The sequence below is a fragment of the Bos mutus genome, chromosome 16, assembly GCF_027580195.1.
Source record: "Bos mutus isolate GX-2022 chromosome 16, NWIPB_WYAK_1.1, whole genome shotgun sequence".
Lineage (NCBI taxonomy): Eukaryota > Metazoa > Chordata > Mammalia > Artiodactyla > Bovidae > Bos > Bos mutus.
The window spans coordinates 5,183,960-5,199,933 of NC_091632.1; the positions used below are offsets into that span (position 1 = coordinate 5,183,960).

The 15,974-nt window shown below is 63.0% G+C and overlaps 1 protein-coding gene across 2 annotated transcripts; it reads right to left on the reverse strand.

The window, feature by feature from the left end:
* Positions 1-2,141: 2,141 nt before the first annotated feature.
* Positions 2,142-10,498, reverse strand: TNNT2 (troponin T2, cardiac type). Of its 2 annotated transcripts, none has more exons than XM_070384621.1 (13): positions 10,229-10,498; positions 9,408-9,532; positions 8,633-8,698; positions 8,258-8,290; positions 7,008-7,041; positions 5,757-5,817; positions 5,424-5,540; positions 4,956-5,033; positions 4,494-4,604; positions 3,509-3,618; positions 3,083-3,173; positions 2,596-2,636; positions 2,142-2,366 (listed from the first exon to the last, which is right to left on the reverse strand). In XM_070384621.1, the coding sequence occupies exons 6-13, from the start codon at positions 5,808-5,810 to the stop codon at positions 2,321-2,323; spliced, it is 648 nt and encodes a 215-aa protein (XP_070240722.1). In that variant the 5' UTR covers positions 5,811-5,817; positions 7,008-7,041; positions 8,258-8,290; positions 8,633-8,698; positions 9,408-9,532; positions 10,229-10,498; the 3' UTR covers positions 2,142-2,320. The 2 variants fall into 2 exon arrangements, with proteins under 2 accessions (XP_070240722.1, XP_070240721.1); XM_070384620.1 differs by having other exon boundaries at positions 8,258-8,293.
* Between the last annotated feature and the right edge of the window lie 5,476 nt (positions 10,499-15,974).

The window sequence follows — 15,974 nt, forward strand, 5'->3', positions numbered from 1 at the left end:
AAGTGAGAAATAGATTTAAGGGCCTAGATCTGATAGATCGAGTGCCTGATGAACTATGGAATGAGGTTCGTGACATTGTACAGGAGACAGGGATCAAGACCATCCCCATGGAAAAGAAATGCAAAAAAGCAAAATGGCTGTCTGGGGAGGCCTTACAAATAGCTGTGAAAAGAAGAGAAGCGAAAAACAAAGGAGAAAAGGAAAGATAAAAGCATCTGAATGCAGAGTTCCAAAGAATAGCAAGAAGAGATAAAAAAGCCTTCTTCAGCAATCAGTGCAAAGAAATAGAGGAAAACAACAGAATGGGAAAGACTAGGGATCTCTTCAAGAAAATCAGAGATACCAAAGGAACATTTCATGCAAAGATGGGCTTGATAAAGGACAGAAATGGTATAGACCTAACAGAAGCAGAAGATATTAAGAAGAGGTGGCAAGAATACACAGAAGAATGTACAAAAAAGATCTTCACGACCCAGATAATCACGATGGTGTGATCACTGACCTAGAGCCAGACATCCTGGAATGTGAAGTCAAGTGGGCCTTAGAAAGCATCACTACAAACAAAGACCAATATAAATTCCACTAAAAATGATGCTGGAACACCTAATTTAAAACAATATCCCCTAAGACAAGATGCCCAAAAGAATCCAGTCAATTCTGGAGAAGTTTTTAAAATCAGGACTGATCAGACCTTGCAGGTCTCCATATAATACCCCTATCCTCCCCGTAAAAAACCAAACTCAGGACAGTATTGTCTTGTTCAGGACTTGAGGGCTATTAATGAAGTAGTCCACGACTTACACCCTGTGGGGCCTAATCCACACGCTCTGCTCACAACTGTTCCCAGAGAACACAGTTGGTTCTCAGTCCTGGATGTGAAGGATGCTTTCCTCTGCACTCCTGTTGCAGAGGAATTGCAGCTGCTCTTTGCCTTTGAATGGCAGGACCTGGAAACACAGCGAATCCAACACCGCTGTTGGAGAGTCCTGCCGCAAGTGTTCAAACCCCCTACCTCGTTTGGGGAAACGCTGGCTAGAGACCTCAGAGACTTAATGTTGGATGAAGGGCTTTTGCTCTTTGGATGGAGCAAGATGACATGGAGCCTGGATGACATGCTCATGGCAAGCCCTACATATCACAAGTGTCTAGAGAATACTATCAGGACCCTGAACTCTTTGGCCAAATGTGGATATAAGGTCCCCAGGAAAAAGCCCAGATATGCAAACAAGTCACATATCTGGACTTTGTCCTCTCCCAAGGACAACTGGACCTCTTGCCTGATGGAAAGCAAGCGCCTGCAGGTTTGGGAGCACCGAAGATCTGCAGACAACTGCAAGGTTTTCTGGGAATGGCAGAGTTTTATCTGATTTGGATCCCAAATTATGGGCTCACAGGGAAGCCCCTGAGACACTGAAGGGACATGACCTTGAGCCTCTTACTTGGAGTAAAGAGGGCCAAACAGCCTTTGAGACAATAAAAAGGTCAGCTCCAGCTTTGGACTACCAGACCTAAAGAAACCCTTTAAACTGTATGTCCATGATACACAAGATAAGCCTTGGGGTGCTAATCCAAACCCTGGGGAATGTCCCCCAACCTGCCGCCTACTTCTCAGAACAACTAGAACAGCCTGCCAAGGGCCGGTCTCCTCGTCTGTGAGCTGTGGCAGCTACTGGTGGCACACTTCAGGACGCTGAGAGGTGCACCGTGGGGCAATCCCCACTGTGTGCGCCTCATCATGTCCTCCCTTTGCTGCAACAAAAAGGGGGCTGCGGGCTGTCTTCAGGAAAGTGCCAAGCCGTTCTCCCCGACAATCCCCCCTGAGACTTCAAGTCACTCACAGCACTCCCGTTTAATGCTGCACCCACAGGTCATGGAGCTGCAAACTCCAGCAGACCAGACCTAAGGGACAAACCCCTGGCTGAGCCGGAAACAGAACTGGTCACTGACGGACGCAGCTCTGTGGACCAGTGCCAGCGTGCCTGGGTGTGCGGTGGCAACCCTGACACAGAAGTGGAAGCAGAAGCCCCGCCCCGAGGGCTCAGCTCAGAAACCGCTGCCTCAACGGGAGCTCTGCGCAGCCCCTGGGGGCCGGGTGCCCTACGGGCCCCCTCCCCCTGAAGAGAACAGACAGGAGTGCAGCGGGGGCACGGTGCTTTTATTATGATGGGGGTGGGGAGCGGCACGAGTGTGGCTTCCAGCCAGTCTGCGGCGGGGGACGGGGTGGAGGGGGTGGCTGTGCAGGGTGTGGACAGTGCGGAGCAGGAGAAGGTAGGTCAGGAGCAGCCGGTGAGGAGTAGGTCCTGGAGAAGGAGGCGCCATTCTACTTCCAGCGCCCGGTGACCTTGGCCTTCCCTCGAGTCTTGGAGCTGCAGGAAGCAGGACCCAGTCAGGGGGCGGGGTGGACGGGGGCGACAGTGGTGGAGGGAGCTTCCAGGGGTTGTGGGGGTGCTGAGGGCCGATGGGGGCAGGGGCACACTGAGCTGCCTGCAGAGGCTCAGCCCGAAGCAGCCTCGTGGAGGGCAGGGGCCTGACCACAGGGGTGGGGAGGGGCCGGGAGACCATGGGTGGGGGTGGAAGCTGGAGTCAGACACTCACACTTTCTGGTTGTCATTGATCCTGTTTCGGAGAACATTGATCTGAAAGAAACGGTGGGAAGAGTAGCTCAGGCACCCCCCGCGAGGGGGCCCAGGTGGCCTGGGGAGGTGGGCGGGGCTGGGGGGCAAGCCGTCCTCCTGCCTGGCATCTGCGTGGCGGGGACCACACTGCCTCTCCCAGGACCCACACTGGGCCCCAAGTGAGCGTGGGGGAGCGAAGGGGCCGAATCGCTGGTGAGCCCCCGACTCCACAGGAGGCCTGGCCTGTGCAATGGTCCTCTCGGTGGACTCAGGGCGCTGAGCTGCTTCCTCAGGCCAGAAGTGGGGGCCCTCAGGGCCGGGACCCCAGGAAGTGTCTGCTCAGCCCCAGTGACCCTCAGGCTCCAGGAGCACCAGCCCCGACAAGGGTGGGGAGCACCACCAGACAGGCCCCAGGGGTTGTGGGGGGACAGAGGCCACCAGCAGGGGTGCGGGCAGCAGCCGCTTACCTCGTATTTCTGCTGCTTGAACTTCTCCTGCAGGTCGAACTTCTCCGCCTCCAGGTCGTAGATGTTCTGCCACAGCTCCTTGGCCTTCTCCCTGCACAGGCCAGCAAGAGAGGTGAGCAGTAAGAAGGTCCCCACCTGCCTGCATCTAGATCCTGACCCCCCAGCCCTGGCCTCCTTCGCCCCCAGGCCCTGCACCCTGGCTTGGCCTGGGCAGTGCCCAGCACTGCAGGCGGATGCCAGCGCTGCCAGGACAAAGCCTTAGGACATGGAGCTGGGGAGCCCCAGCGGGAAGGAGAGGGAACCAAGCGCTGCCTGCCAAGAAGGCCCAGGCCAGCCCCCCGAAGCCCCCGCGGGAAAGTGGGGCAGCAGCACCCAGTGATGCGAGGCGGGACGCCCTCCAGAGGTGCAGCCCCGCAGGCAGCCCACCTCAGCTGGTCTTCGTTCAGGTGGTCGATGGCCAGCACCTTCCTCCGCTCGGCCAGAATCTTCTTCTTCTTCTCCCGCTCGGTCTGTCTCTTCCCACTTTTACGCTCTGTCTGGAGAGAGTAAGAAGCGGGGGAGGGGCTAGAGAAGCCCCCGCCTTCCCTGCACCCCCAGGCCTGGCAGGGAGACAGGCCTGCCTGCAGCACGGCTGCTGCTCACCTCCCTGCTGCACACCCAGGCCAGCAACACCCAGCCTCCCCGCCTTCCCGCCCAGCACCTTGCCCTCCCCAGGCTCCCCAAAGGAGAGGGGAAGGACCTGAGGACCAGAACCTACCTGGGCCTGCACAGCGGGACAGCGGGAGAAGAGCCCCAGAGAAAGACAGGAGAGGCAACAGACAGAGGGAGAGACAGGAAGAGTGGAGACACGAAGGAGAGGCGTCAGCTGCCTTGGGGAGCCGGCTGCTGGACCCGTGTGCGGGCTGGGGGCAGGGCCGACTGCCAGCAGGCCCTGCTTGAGGGTCACCAGGAGGCAGGGCCCGGGGGATGGCCGGGTCCACAGCACAGAGACTTCTGCTCCCCCTCCCCCCCACTCCAAGAACAGGGGGCACCACACTAGGCCCTGTGATGGGTCCTAGGAGGAAACCAGCCTGCATCCAGGCAGCACTCAGCTGCTTTCCAGGGTATCTCGTCTGACCATCTCAGAGCAGGCAGACGGCACCATTAATGCCATCCTACAAATGGAGAGACAGCCTCCAGGCTGCAGGAGGCCACACCAGGCAGACCTGAGATGGCGCTTCGGGCCTGCCGGCTGCACCAGCCACCCGGGAAGAGCGCTGGTGCTCTGGAGCCCCCAGCCCGGCAGCTCTTCCCAGGGAAAGCCAGCCAGGGAGAGCCAGCTCGGGGTCTGGGTGTGAGAACGCGGTCTCCCAGCAGTGGCTGGGCATTTCTCTCCCGAGACCCCCTCAACAGGAGGAGCCGGAGGCCCCACCTTCTGGATGTAGCCTCCGAAGTGCATCATGTTGGACAGAGCCTTCTTCTTGCGCGCCTCGTCCTCCGCCTTCCTGCGGCTCTCCTCCTCCTCTCGGCGGGCTCGCTCCTCCTGGTTCCCGCGGGGAGAGAATGGGTTACGCTGGGGGCCAGACGCCCTGAGTCTGGGCCAGCACTGAGGGCGCACCCGGCACATGTCTGGCGCTGCCGGTGCCCGATGGGAGAAGAGGGGCTGAACAGATGGGCTCCAGCTCCCGAGGGCCTGCTACTCTCCAGGACAGGAGGCCCTGCCGTGGGGGCCCACCCACAACTGCGCAGGAGGGGGATGCGGGCTCGGCTCCCGGGGGCGCGCTGCGGAGGGATGGGGCGTCTCCTTAGACACTCTGGGCATCTCTGTCTCCTCTGCTGTCAGAGCCGGGACAGCGACCCTGGGCCCCGCGGACGGAGGCCAGCGGCCACTCACCGCCAGGCGTGTCTGCCGCTCCTTCTCGCGCTCCGTGCGGATGCGCTGCTGCTCCGCGCGTTCTGCCCGCCGCTTCTCCTGCGGGGAGGACGCAAGGCTGCGGTCACTCGGGACGGACCTCAGCCCCCGGAGAGGGCCCGACGGCCTTCGCCGCGGCCCCTGAGTGCCCGCCGGCCCCGCCCCCGCCGGTGTGGACACCACTCTGTGCAGGGAGGTGGGGGCCAAGCCCTGTGGAGCAGGAGCGGGGCGGGGAGGAGGGGCTAGAGCGTGGAGAGAGAATCCAGGCTCAGGGTCACGGCATCTGCCCTTCATCACTGGGGCGGGGTTGTGCCCAGGGTGCGGGAGGTGGGAGCTGAGATGCCAACTCCGCTCTGCCCTGGGGGGTGGGGGAGGGAAGAGAGCACGGGGCGGGGCCCTGGGGGCTCCTTCTGGACCTCCTCCCAGACGCCCAGAGGGCACGACACCCACGATCCTGTCTTTGAGGGAGACCAGCTCCTCCTCCTCCTTCTTGCGGTTCTCGAAATGCGCCTCGATCAGTGTCTGCAGCTCGTTGAGGTCCTTCTCCATGCGCTTCCGGTGTATGTCCTGGGGTGGGGGGCGGGGGGCGGCACTCAGAGGCGACCCCGCCCGCAGGGCAGGAGCGAAGCCTTGGGGTCGTGGGACCAACCGGGGCTGAGCTCAGGGTGGTGTCGGACACGGTGCCCCTCCCCCCGTGTCCTCCCCCAAGCGTGGCGGGGTGTGGGGGCGGGGGGCTGAGGTCTTTAGTGGGGCGGGGGCTGCCCTCCTTGAGCTGGCACTCACATCGAAGTCCACCCTCTCTCCATCAGGGATCTTGGGCGGCACCAAGTTGGGCATGAAGGGCCTGGTGGGCAGAAGGAGGGGTGAGTACCAAGCCCTCCCTGCATAGAGGGGCTGTGTTACCGGGGATGGGCAGGTCCCTCTCCTCCCTGCAGAAAGGCTGAGACCCAGCCTCCACGCGGTGACACCAGCACAGTGCCCACCCGGGGTCCCCACGCCCACTCGGGACTGGGGTGCCTACAGTGGCCTCATGTATCCTCACAGTTACCTGGAGTGGAAACCACTCATCTCGTTCAGGAAGACAGAGGCTCAGAGACATAAGGCTTTGCTCAAAACCATGCAGCCAGGAAGTAGAGAGGCTTGGCTTGCACCCTGGCTGACCCACACTCCTGGCCCCGACCCCAGGAGCCCAGGAGGCAGCGGTCGGCCTCACACACCTCACCCACTCACTGTGGGACTCCAGGCTAGGACACTGAGCCCTGCTTTCCTGTCTGCCCTCTGGTATGGGGATCTGAACCAAGACACCGCAGTGTTTGCTCCAATGAGGGGATGGGAAGGGGCTGAGATTGCCAGGCTGGGCTGCTTTTGGAGCGTCTCCTGGACTGTGTGCTGAGGCACCATCAGATCGCGGGGCTGGCATTTCCAAAGCCCCACCCTCCTCTGCACACAGAGCTCCCATGTGTGTCCTGTATAGCCCCAAGTTGCCTTGTATGGCCCTTTGTGACCCTCTGAAGCCATATGCCTAGACTGACACGCTTTCACTGCTTGGCTTCTCCAAATTTTTTTCCCTCATGTCCTCCTCCAGCCACCAAGGACAGTGTCCCAGCTCTCCTGAGGGGTTGGACAGGGTGTCTGCCCAGGTCCATGGCTGGTCTGTCCTTTCCCTCTAGATGGGCATAGTGCTGACTGTAGCAAGGTTAGGGTTAGGGTTAGGGTTAGGGTTAGGGTTAAGGTTAGGGTTAAGGTTAGGGTTAGGGTTAGGGTTAAGGTTAAGGTTAGGGTTAAGGTTAGGGTTAGGGTTAGGGTTAGGGTTAGGGTTAAGGCGCTGGTGACTGAGTGTGGGTGGTTTTCAGCCGCCCCACCCCCTACCCCCACACACCCAGCAGAGACTCTTTTACCGCACACAACCTACACAGCTGTACAGGGTGGTCTGTGTCTGCCGCATCCCAGCCTGTGCCCACTGTGCCACGTGCACCCAGTCCTGTCCCAAGGGTTCTCTCACGGGCCCTCTGCTCCCAGGGCTTCACCACTCACCTGGGCTTGGGCTTGAACTCCTCCACCGGGCCATCTGGAGAGGAGGAAAGCACGTGAACTTGGGGTCAGGAGGCCTGGATCTGGCCCCACTGTGCCCCTGATAAGCTGGCACCCATGAGCCTCCGTTTGCCCGTCACCAGTGAGTCCCTCCCATCCCCGGACTGCAGGAGCAACCAGAGCACTAAGCGGCAGGGCTGCAAGCCCCAGGCTCCACTCAGGGCTGATGCTCAGGGGGTCTCGGGGACGCGAGTGCACACAGCGCTCTCAGTCAGCAGCGCCTGCCACACAGGGAGGAGGGGTCGGGGACACATCCTGGGGTCCTGGCCCCAGAGTCCCTGCCTAAGTCTCTGCCTCCGCAGTCGCCCCCCAGACCTGAGGCGGCTCAGGACCGGAAGCTGATGGGTGTGACTCCAAGCCCCAGTGTGTGACTCGGGCCACCTGGGCCCCTGTGAAGGCTGTAGGTCAACAGCGCCCACAGCAGTGACCTACCCCATGGACCATCCGCACCTGGGATCTCAGCCCCAGACACCCTACCCTCCCGTGGTTCACCCAGGCTGCAGAAACCTCATGGATAGATGTGATGTGACCACTGCCCTGACCCAACCTGGCCCCCTCCCCCTGGGCACCTCCAAGGCACCGTTTCTGGAAGGAGGAGCCCAACCTGCAGACACACACGGTTCTATGCCCACACCCCCAAGGTCTCCCCCGCCTCCCCCCAGGGTCTCCTCCTCCCCCCCAGGGTCTCTTCCTGCCCCCCAAGGTCTCCCCCTCCCCCCCAGGGTCTCCTCCTCCCCCAGGGTCTCCCCCTCCCCCCAGGGTCTCCCCCACTCCCCAGGGTCTCCCCCTCCTCCCCCCAGGGTCTCCTCCTCCCCCCCAGGGTCTCTTCCTCCCCCTCAAGGTCTCCCCCTCCCCCCCAGGGTCTCCTCCTCCCCCCTGGGTCTCCCCCTCCTCCCCCCTGGGTCTCCCCTCCCCCTGGGTCTCCCCCTCCCCTCAGGGTCTCCTCCTCCCCCAGGGTCTCCCCCTCACCCCAGGGTCTCCCCCACTCCCAGGGTCTCCCCTCCTCCCCAGGGTCTCCACCTCCCCCTAGGGTCTCCCATTCCTCCCCCTAGGGTCTCCCCCACCCCAGGGTCTCCCCCTCCTCCCCCCAAGGGTCTCCCCCTCCCCCCAAGGTCTCCCCCTCCCCACCAGGGTCTCCCCCACAGCTGCAGGAGGGGCTTCCCCACCATGTCCCAATGGCCAGTGGGCCTCACCTTCAGCCTCTCTACCTTCCTCTTCTTCTCCATCTTCTGAACAGAACATGAGAAAGGAGTCACGGTCCCGATTCCAAGCTCAAGGCCCTGCCAGTAGCCCCCTGTCCCCCCAACATGTCCTCAGCCAAGGGGGCCCTGCAGGGCTCCAGGTCCAGGATCCGCCTGTGCACACCTGCCAGGGCCCAGGACCGCCTGGCCAAAAGAAGCAGGTGCAGCGTGTACTGACGAGGCTGAGCCCAGCCTGGACGGGGGGCTGCCCAGGCTGCAGAGCACGGTCTAGGGGGCCTTCCCGCTGCCTCAGGAGCAGTGCTGGGGCCCTTGCTGCCCCAAGCTCAGAAGGGCCCCCTTCCCCCCTCGCTCCAGGAGGGGCCTCACCTGCGGTGCAGGGCTCCCCAGCCTCAGCCTCGCCTCCAGCCTCCTCTTCCACCGCCTCCTCGTGCTCTGGAGAAGCGGACCAGACAGTGAGCGGGCCCGGCGCAGGGAGGGGTGGGGCCCAGTGAGTGTGGGGGGACCTGTGTGGCTGACAGGGGCCGCTCTGTTCTTGGTTTAAACCAGAAGCTGCAAACTAGGGCCCAATGGCCTGCAGACCGTTTCTAGAATGTTCCTGGAGTGGCAGCTTCAGCAGGACCAGGGGCCACAAAGCCTGGAATGCTCCGTGTCTGCTCCTTCAGGGGAAGTCTATGCAAGGTCCTCTCGTTTGAAACTTTCCTCTCTGGGGCTGAAGGCCCCTCTGCACCCAGAGGTGCTGTCACAGTGGGGCCGCCTCTGGGCCCCGTGTCTGACTCAGCCTCCCTCCCCAGCTCGTTCTCTGATGTCACAGCACAGGGTCAGGGTCCTGTCCTAGACTCAGGCCCTGGAGCCCCTTCCTCAGTGTCTGGAACCAGAAAGGACCCGTGTGGGTGAGAGGCTGCCCAGCATGGGAGAGGGCTAGGGCCTGGGCAGAATTCGGGGCGGGGGGGGGGGGTTCTATTTTCATCACTTGCTGGCAGGGTGTGGCCCCCAGCCCAGTCAGGCGCTGGAGCAGACAGGCAGCATGGCCCCGTTAGGACTCTGCCCGCAGGAAGCGGGGGCTGGTAGGGGGACTTTGCTCAGCTGGGAGCAGGGGCTGGGGACAGGCGAGATGCTTCCTGGGCAACCCCCACCCCCGTACCTTCCTCGGCTGCTTCTGCTCGGGGAGGAGGCGTGAGCACAAGAGAGGACAGAAGAGACAGTCAGTTTCCAGCCAGGCTGTCTTCCCGCCCAGTGAGAGTCTGGGTGTGCTTACCTTCCTGCTCCCTGCAGCGTGAGGGGAGACGCTGTCAGGAACACAGCACACACGTGTACACACGCGCGCACACACCCCATGACCTTTTCCAGGAGACTTTTACCCCCGTGCTGGGTCCTGGAGTCTGCCCAACCCCACCCACAGCCCAGCCAAGCCCGGCTCCGTTCAGCTGCCTCCCCCCGACCCCCCCAGGAAACCTGGCAAGTGCTGGTCCCTGGGCTCTGCACGCCCCCATCCCCGTCCACCCGGCCCAAGTCCACGGGCACAAGCCCTCCACTCAGCCCCCAGTTCTGCACCCTCGGTGCCCAGTACGGGGTCTTCAGGGTCCAAGCGATGTCTGCGGTCCTATCTGCCCTGGGCACTGCCTCCCCCAGGGACGACTGACTGATGGGTTGCAGTGTGCCCCCCCTCCCTGGCCCCTGGGACAGGGAAGAGGGCAGGGCCAGCAGCCCCCAAGGCCGTAATGCCAGGTCTGGGGCGGGTTTCTGGGCACAATGGCTCTGTGGCCTCTGGGACCTCACGGAAACTCTCTGGTCTTTTCTCAGGAGGCCCAGCCCCTAGCCCCTAGCCCAGCCCATCCCCTATCCCTGGGTCTTCATGGCCAGCCCCCTGCCTGGGGCAGCCCGAGGCAACAGGCTGGAAGCAAGGGTGCGGCTCTCCCCACGCCCCCGACGGGCACAGCCCCTGCCCAGCACCCCAGGACTCACTCATACTCCTCCACGGCCTCTTCCACGTCCGACATGGCCTCCTCTTCCTTCTGCAGAGAGACAGACAGTCCGGGTGGGCAGAGGGCCAGCCGCCCAGCTCTGCGGGAAGCCCTGGGCCTGCCATCCCCCAGCCCTGGACCAGCTGCACCGGGCCCCCGCCCCTGTCGGGAAGAGACACCGTCCCAGCAGGGCCAGGCTGCAGGCTCCACGCCCCTTGGACACGGCTCTGAGTCTTTCCACAGCCAGGCCTCTCCCCCGGAAGCAGCTCAGCGACAGGGAGGAACCCGCAGGGTCAGCCGACACCCAGAGCCAAAATCAGGGCCCACGGTCACGGGGAGGAGCCGCTGCCTGCAGTTCTGTCTGTAAAGCTCTCAGCACCGCCGCGGGGCAGACACAGAGGACAGAGCAGGGCCGCGGGGCCTGTGGAGGCCAGAGGGACACCCGGGGGACACGTGGGGGACACGTGGCTGCAGAGCTGCCCAGGGCCACTCTGCTGGTGGCTCCACAGACACACAGGTAAACGGCTGGGGGGCTCACCCTCACACACGGTCACACACACACACACAGCACACACCAGACACTAGATGACACACACCAGACCCCAGACACACCACACACCCCAGACACACACCACACACGGGGAGTGCAAGCTGAGCAGGGAACCCAAGGAGGATCACAGATGAGGGAATGCCCACGTGCCCGCCTGTGTGATGGTTCCCTGGGGACCCTGGGCGGGTGTGGGGTCTGTTCATCTCTCACAGCTGCTGTCTCCACGAAAAGCCCAGTTCCGTGGAGTTTCTCCAGGGTGTCCCCCACGCTGCGCTGAGAACAGAAGCCGGGGCCCGAGCCCCCATCCCAAGGCCTGTGTGGAGGCAGCCCAGGGTCCCACACGGAAGCGTCTTGCTGCCCCGTCGCTGTGAGCCCAGGGAGAGGCCAGAGGGGTGGCTGGGATGCAGGCATGGCTCGGGACACGGGCTCCACGCCCCGTGTGTGTGACCATGGGAAGGCCATTGGCCCCCTGTGCCTCAGTTTCCTCTTCTCCAAGGGGAGGAAGGCTGGGGTGAAGGGAGGCTGCGCCCAGCGCTGCGGCCGCCAACCTGTGACTCAGGCCGCAGTGACAGCGCCCTGGATGGGGTGCTGATGCCCCCTCACCTATCCCCCAGACCCCACCCTCACTGCTGAGACCCACCCAGACACCTGTCTGCAGACGTGCCGCGAGCCCCAGCTCTGGCAGGTGGCATGGTGTCTGCCACAAGGCAGCCCCTTTGAAGCTAAGAGGTGCTGAAGGTGCCCTGCCCACAGCCCCCCGGGGTTGCAGCTGCCTCGGGCCGCAGCCTCAGGCTGGCAACTCTTCTGAACCTGCTCCCAGTCGTCCAGCCCTGCTGGGTCAGAGCAAACAGACCTACAGTGGGGCAGGCAGGGCGGGGCTGGCAACAGGGCGCTTTGGACTGAAGCTGGCTCCCCTGGGTGGGGGTACTCATCCCAGAGAGTCTCCAAATGGGGCCTGGGGGGAGAGCAGCAGGGGGATAGCCCCCAGCCCAGGGTGGGTGAGAACTGGCAGGTCAGCACTGCTTGGAGCCCCAGGGAAGCAGTCAGGCCAGGGGCCTGAGCCCTGGGAGGAGTCTGTCACCCTGGGGTTCAGGGAGGTCTTCAGGGAGGGGGTTGGCCGGCCTGGGGTGCGGCTCTCACGCTCTCTCCTCTGTGGCCCGCCCCCCTGCCGGTTCTGAGCCCCCGCACAGCCCTGTGAGCCCCCCTGCTCCTACAAACACAGCTCCTAAAAATAGAGCCGCTCAAGAGGCAGGTTGGGGTGGGGGAGGGCTTCCAGCCCAGAGGAGGCATCTGAGATCGCGTCCAGGCGCTGGTGGCAGGAAGGCGGGGGGCCGGGGGGGCCTCCAGTTGGGAGAGAGGCCGGCAGGCCCCCACCCGCCCTTTCTAGCAGGTTGCCATCACAGCCAAAAGGCCAGGGTCACCTTTCTTGGGGAATAAAGCAGAAACCATAGAAGGCAGAAAGAACACTGGCCATGCTGTCAAAGGCCCAAGTTTAATACCCAGCTTTGCTGTGTGACCTTAGCAGAGTCACTTAACCTCTCTGTGCCTCCGTTAACCTATCCATGAAACAGAAGAGTGGAGGCCCCACTCTCAGCCCTGTGCCCGGCAGGCAGCTGGACCTGACCGCAGCTGTTGGCCCACCCTCAGAGCTGGACCAGGGCAATGCGATCCTCCCAGATTCCTCTCCTGCCCGAAGACCCAGGTCAGAGGAGGAATTCAAGAGGTCAGGCCTCCCAGCTGCACCAGGACAAGAATGAGCCTCAAACGCCCATCTCCAGGCGCCCGCTCCCCGTGTTCCTTCAGGAGGGAGTGGTTCTCCCTGAAGAGCTCCAGCAGGCGCTCTCCCCAGGGGCATGGGGGGCAGGGACCCTGGGTTGGTGGCACTGGACTCAGGGTTAACACGCTGACCCAGGGAGCCGGGCCCCCCCCACCGGGAAGTGGGTCTCTCCACGCTGCTCAGCCCGCACCCTGTCCAGGGTGGGGCCCAACCCTGCGTCCGCCTGGAAGAGCCTCCGGGGTCCCTGGTCCCCTGGCTGCCTCTGGCAGGCGGCCTTTCTCATCAGTTCTGACAGCTTCTGAACCCCAGGGAGGAGGATGTGGCCGCGAGGACTGTACTGACTTGTGTGGGCACCCACGGCCCGGCTCTGCTCCCCGGGGAGTGGGGAGGACCTGCCCAGGATGGGGCAGGGGCTCCCCGCCTGGAGGGAGGAGGCTCCAGGAGAGGGTCCCCGGGGGTCGGAGCATCATTTCATTTAGAGGCCTGGCAATTATCTCTCCATCCTACAAAGGAGGAAACAGACCCAGGGAGGGACAGCTATTCACCCAAGACCTTCCACCCGCCCCAGGCTTTCAGTGGGAGGTCTGTGATTCAGACCCGAGTCTCCAGCCTCAGGCTGAGGGTCGGTTAAACTAGGCTCAGGGATTCATCTCAGAGACGCCACCCTCTAAAGCTCCCGAGGGAAGGGGGCCTCTCCCAGCTCCGACACCCAGTCAGAGTGGACACTGCGACTTGGGACAGAGGGCCCAGACTACAGGGCACCCCTCTGCTCTTAGAGCCTGCCCCAGTCTTACCCAGAACAGGAGCTGCCAACGGGTCTTGTGGTGTCTGCTCCACCTCGAGGGCTCTGGGCGAGGGCAGGGGCTGGACAGGCTTTAAGCAGGCCCGCGCCCCGGCGGTGGGAGGAATGTGCGCAGGAGTCACGCCGGGGGTGGCGGGGGCAGGGGGAGAGGGGGTGTTGGCTGCTATTTTGGCAGGTGCCAGGGACAGGGCTAAGGGAACATGTACCCCAGGCCATATAAGCCCATGTGGTCATCCAGCTGCTCAGATAAGCTATTTAAAACCAGGACAGACAGGCAGGGGACAGGAGGGAGCAGGCACATAACACAAGCCAGCTGTCTGTCCCGAGAACCCCGATAAAGTGGATGCCAGCAGTCGGGAAGGCAGGCTGGGGGGAGGGTGGGGGCAGAAGCTCAGCTGTGGTGATGTGTGGACAAGGGTGCTTCCAGGCTACTGGCTCCTCGAGCGGGTGAACACCCTTGGGGGAGAGGCAGGCTCTGGCAGCCTCAGTGAGCACACCTACAGAGGGGTCTGCTTGCCCCCCAAGCCATGTGGCAAGCCCTCCCCACTGGGCAGGAAGTAGACCCACTGCAGGGGGTCAGATTCAAGGTCGAACTTCCAGCCAAGAGCAAGGGTTCTCTTCAAAGAGGCAGCTGGTTGAGTGAAGGGGCAGGGAAGATGGTTGAAGTTCACGCCACGATGGCTTTAAAATTACGATCTGCTAAACCCACTAGATTACAATGTCCACGCGGCCAGCACCCAGGGGCCTCGCATTTGCTTGCATGCCTGTGCCTGTGGCCTCCAGCACAGCGCCTGGGTCACAGAAGGGCTCGGGACACAACAAAGAGGAAGCAGACCTAGGGGAGGCCTGCTCTGAATTCTCAGGGCCCCCGTCCTGCCCGACTCCTGGGCCCTGAGCCCCAGCCCTGCCAAGAGCCACCTGTGGGCGATAAACACTCCTCTCCGTAGGCAAGGACAGCCTCTCCCCACTTCCCCCCTCTCCTGACCCACATCCCGCCCCCACCCCTCAACTTCGCTGCCTGGAGAGCCCCAGGCCCCGTCCGTCACGCGCTCCTCACCCGCTCTGCTATCGACCTGGCCCCGTCTCAGCTGAGGCTGTCCTTCCACGGTCCCCGGGGGCCTCTGAGCCCAGTGGCCTGAGTCGCCTCCTCTAGGCTCAGTGGCCCTTCCCGCACCAGTAGATCCGGGTCGGGACCTGCTGAAGCCAGGAGCCAGCAGCCGGCACCGGGGGACAGTGAGCAGCCAGGCTGCCACCCGCTCTCCTGGTCTGGCCCCCGGGGGCCCAGCCGGGCTTTGTGTCCTGGCCCGAAATCTCCTGCAGTTTAGGAACCGCTTTTCCTACAGCTTCCCTTAGCTCAAGCTACTGCAGTGGGTCCCCTGTAAGCTCAAAAGTCCTTCGAATGGGACAGAATTTGCTTGCGTGGATGCCTGGGAGAGGGCTCTGGCACCCGAGGCCCCACAGGAAAAGACTGGCAGGTTCCAGGCATCTGTGGCCTGACTGTGTGTGGCCTCCAGGGACCGTCCTAAGGCAGGATGGACTGACTCGGCACGTGGGCGGCCATCACTGCAGCCACCACAGCTGGCCTGCCCTGGATGCCCTGCCCTTGCACACGAAGTGAAGTCACCTCTCTGAGCTTACAGCAGAGGAGGGACAAGAACGCAGAGACGGTGCCCACAGCCCTGAGGACCCGCAGGAGGCCCGGCACGGGAGGCGGGCACGGTCAGGTGGGCGCCCAGGCTGAGTGCTGTCCTCACACGCCAACCTGAGGTCGCCCTGGGCGTGCATCCCCCCCAGAAGGATGAGTGCAGGGCCTTTGTGTATAGATGAGCGAGTGCAAGGGGGTAGGCAGCGTGGTGCTGCCCTCCACACCCTGCCCAGGCAGCCCCGATGGGCACCAAGGGCTCCCCCCAGGGACAGCAGTGCCATATGCCCAGACACCAGAGCCAGGTGGGCCAAGACCCCTCGGGCCCCTCTCAGACCCCCATGCTGGAGGGAGGGCGCTGCTATGCTGGGCAAAGCCACCCGCTGGGACCCTCCCAAGTGTAGCACGCGAGCACTCAGCACCTCTTGGTCGCTTGCTGACTGAGTTCCTGGTGGGACAGCACAGAGCGGGGCCTGCCTCTCTGGAGGTGCCCAGTCCAGCCCTCCTGGCTCCATCCAGGAACTCTGGGGTTGCACGTGTGGTGGTGGGTGAGGGTGGCTGGCCAGGGCCTCCAGGTCCCGCTGCCCCCAGCTCCAGGCGGGCACAGGGCCGGCCATCCGAGACCCCCTGCTGGAGGCAGGCCAGTCGGCTCACAGGCGGGGCCCCAAGGCCCTTCCGTCCCTGGCCCCAGGATGTGGGACGGGAGCCTCCCTCAGGACCATACGCACAGTGGGGCTGGGGCAAAGGGGGTGTGAGGTGTCACTGACTCCAGAGAAACCCAAGCAGGCACCTGAGAGCAGGGTTCTAACGTAGGTCTAGTGACGGGAAAACGTGTGGACCACACACAGACTTGTGCACAAACACACGTACGCCCCATACACACACACATCCTCAGCCACACACAGCACGCAGGGCTGATGGCACCAGGCTGGCTCTGGATGCTTGGTCTACACACAGCTCAGCATCCCCCCTGGCT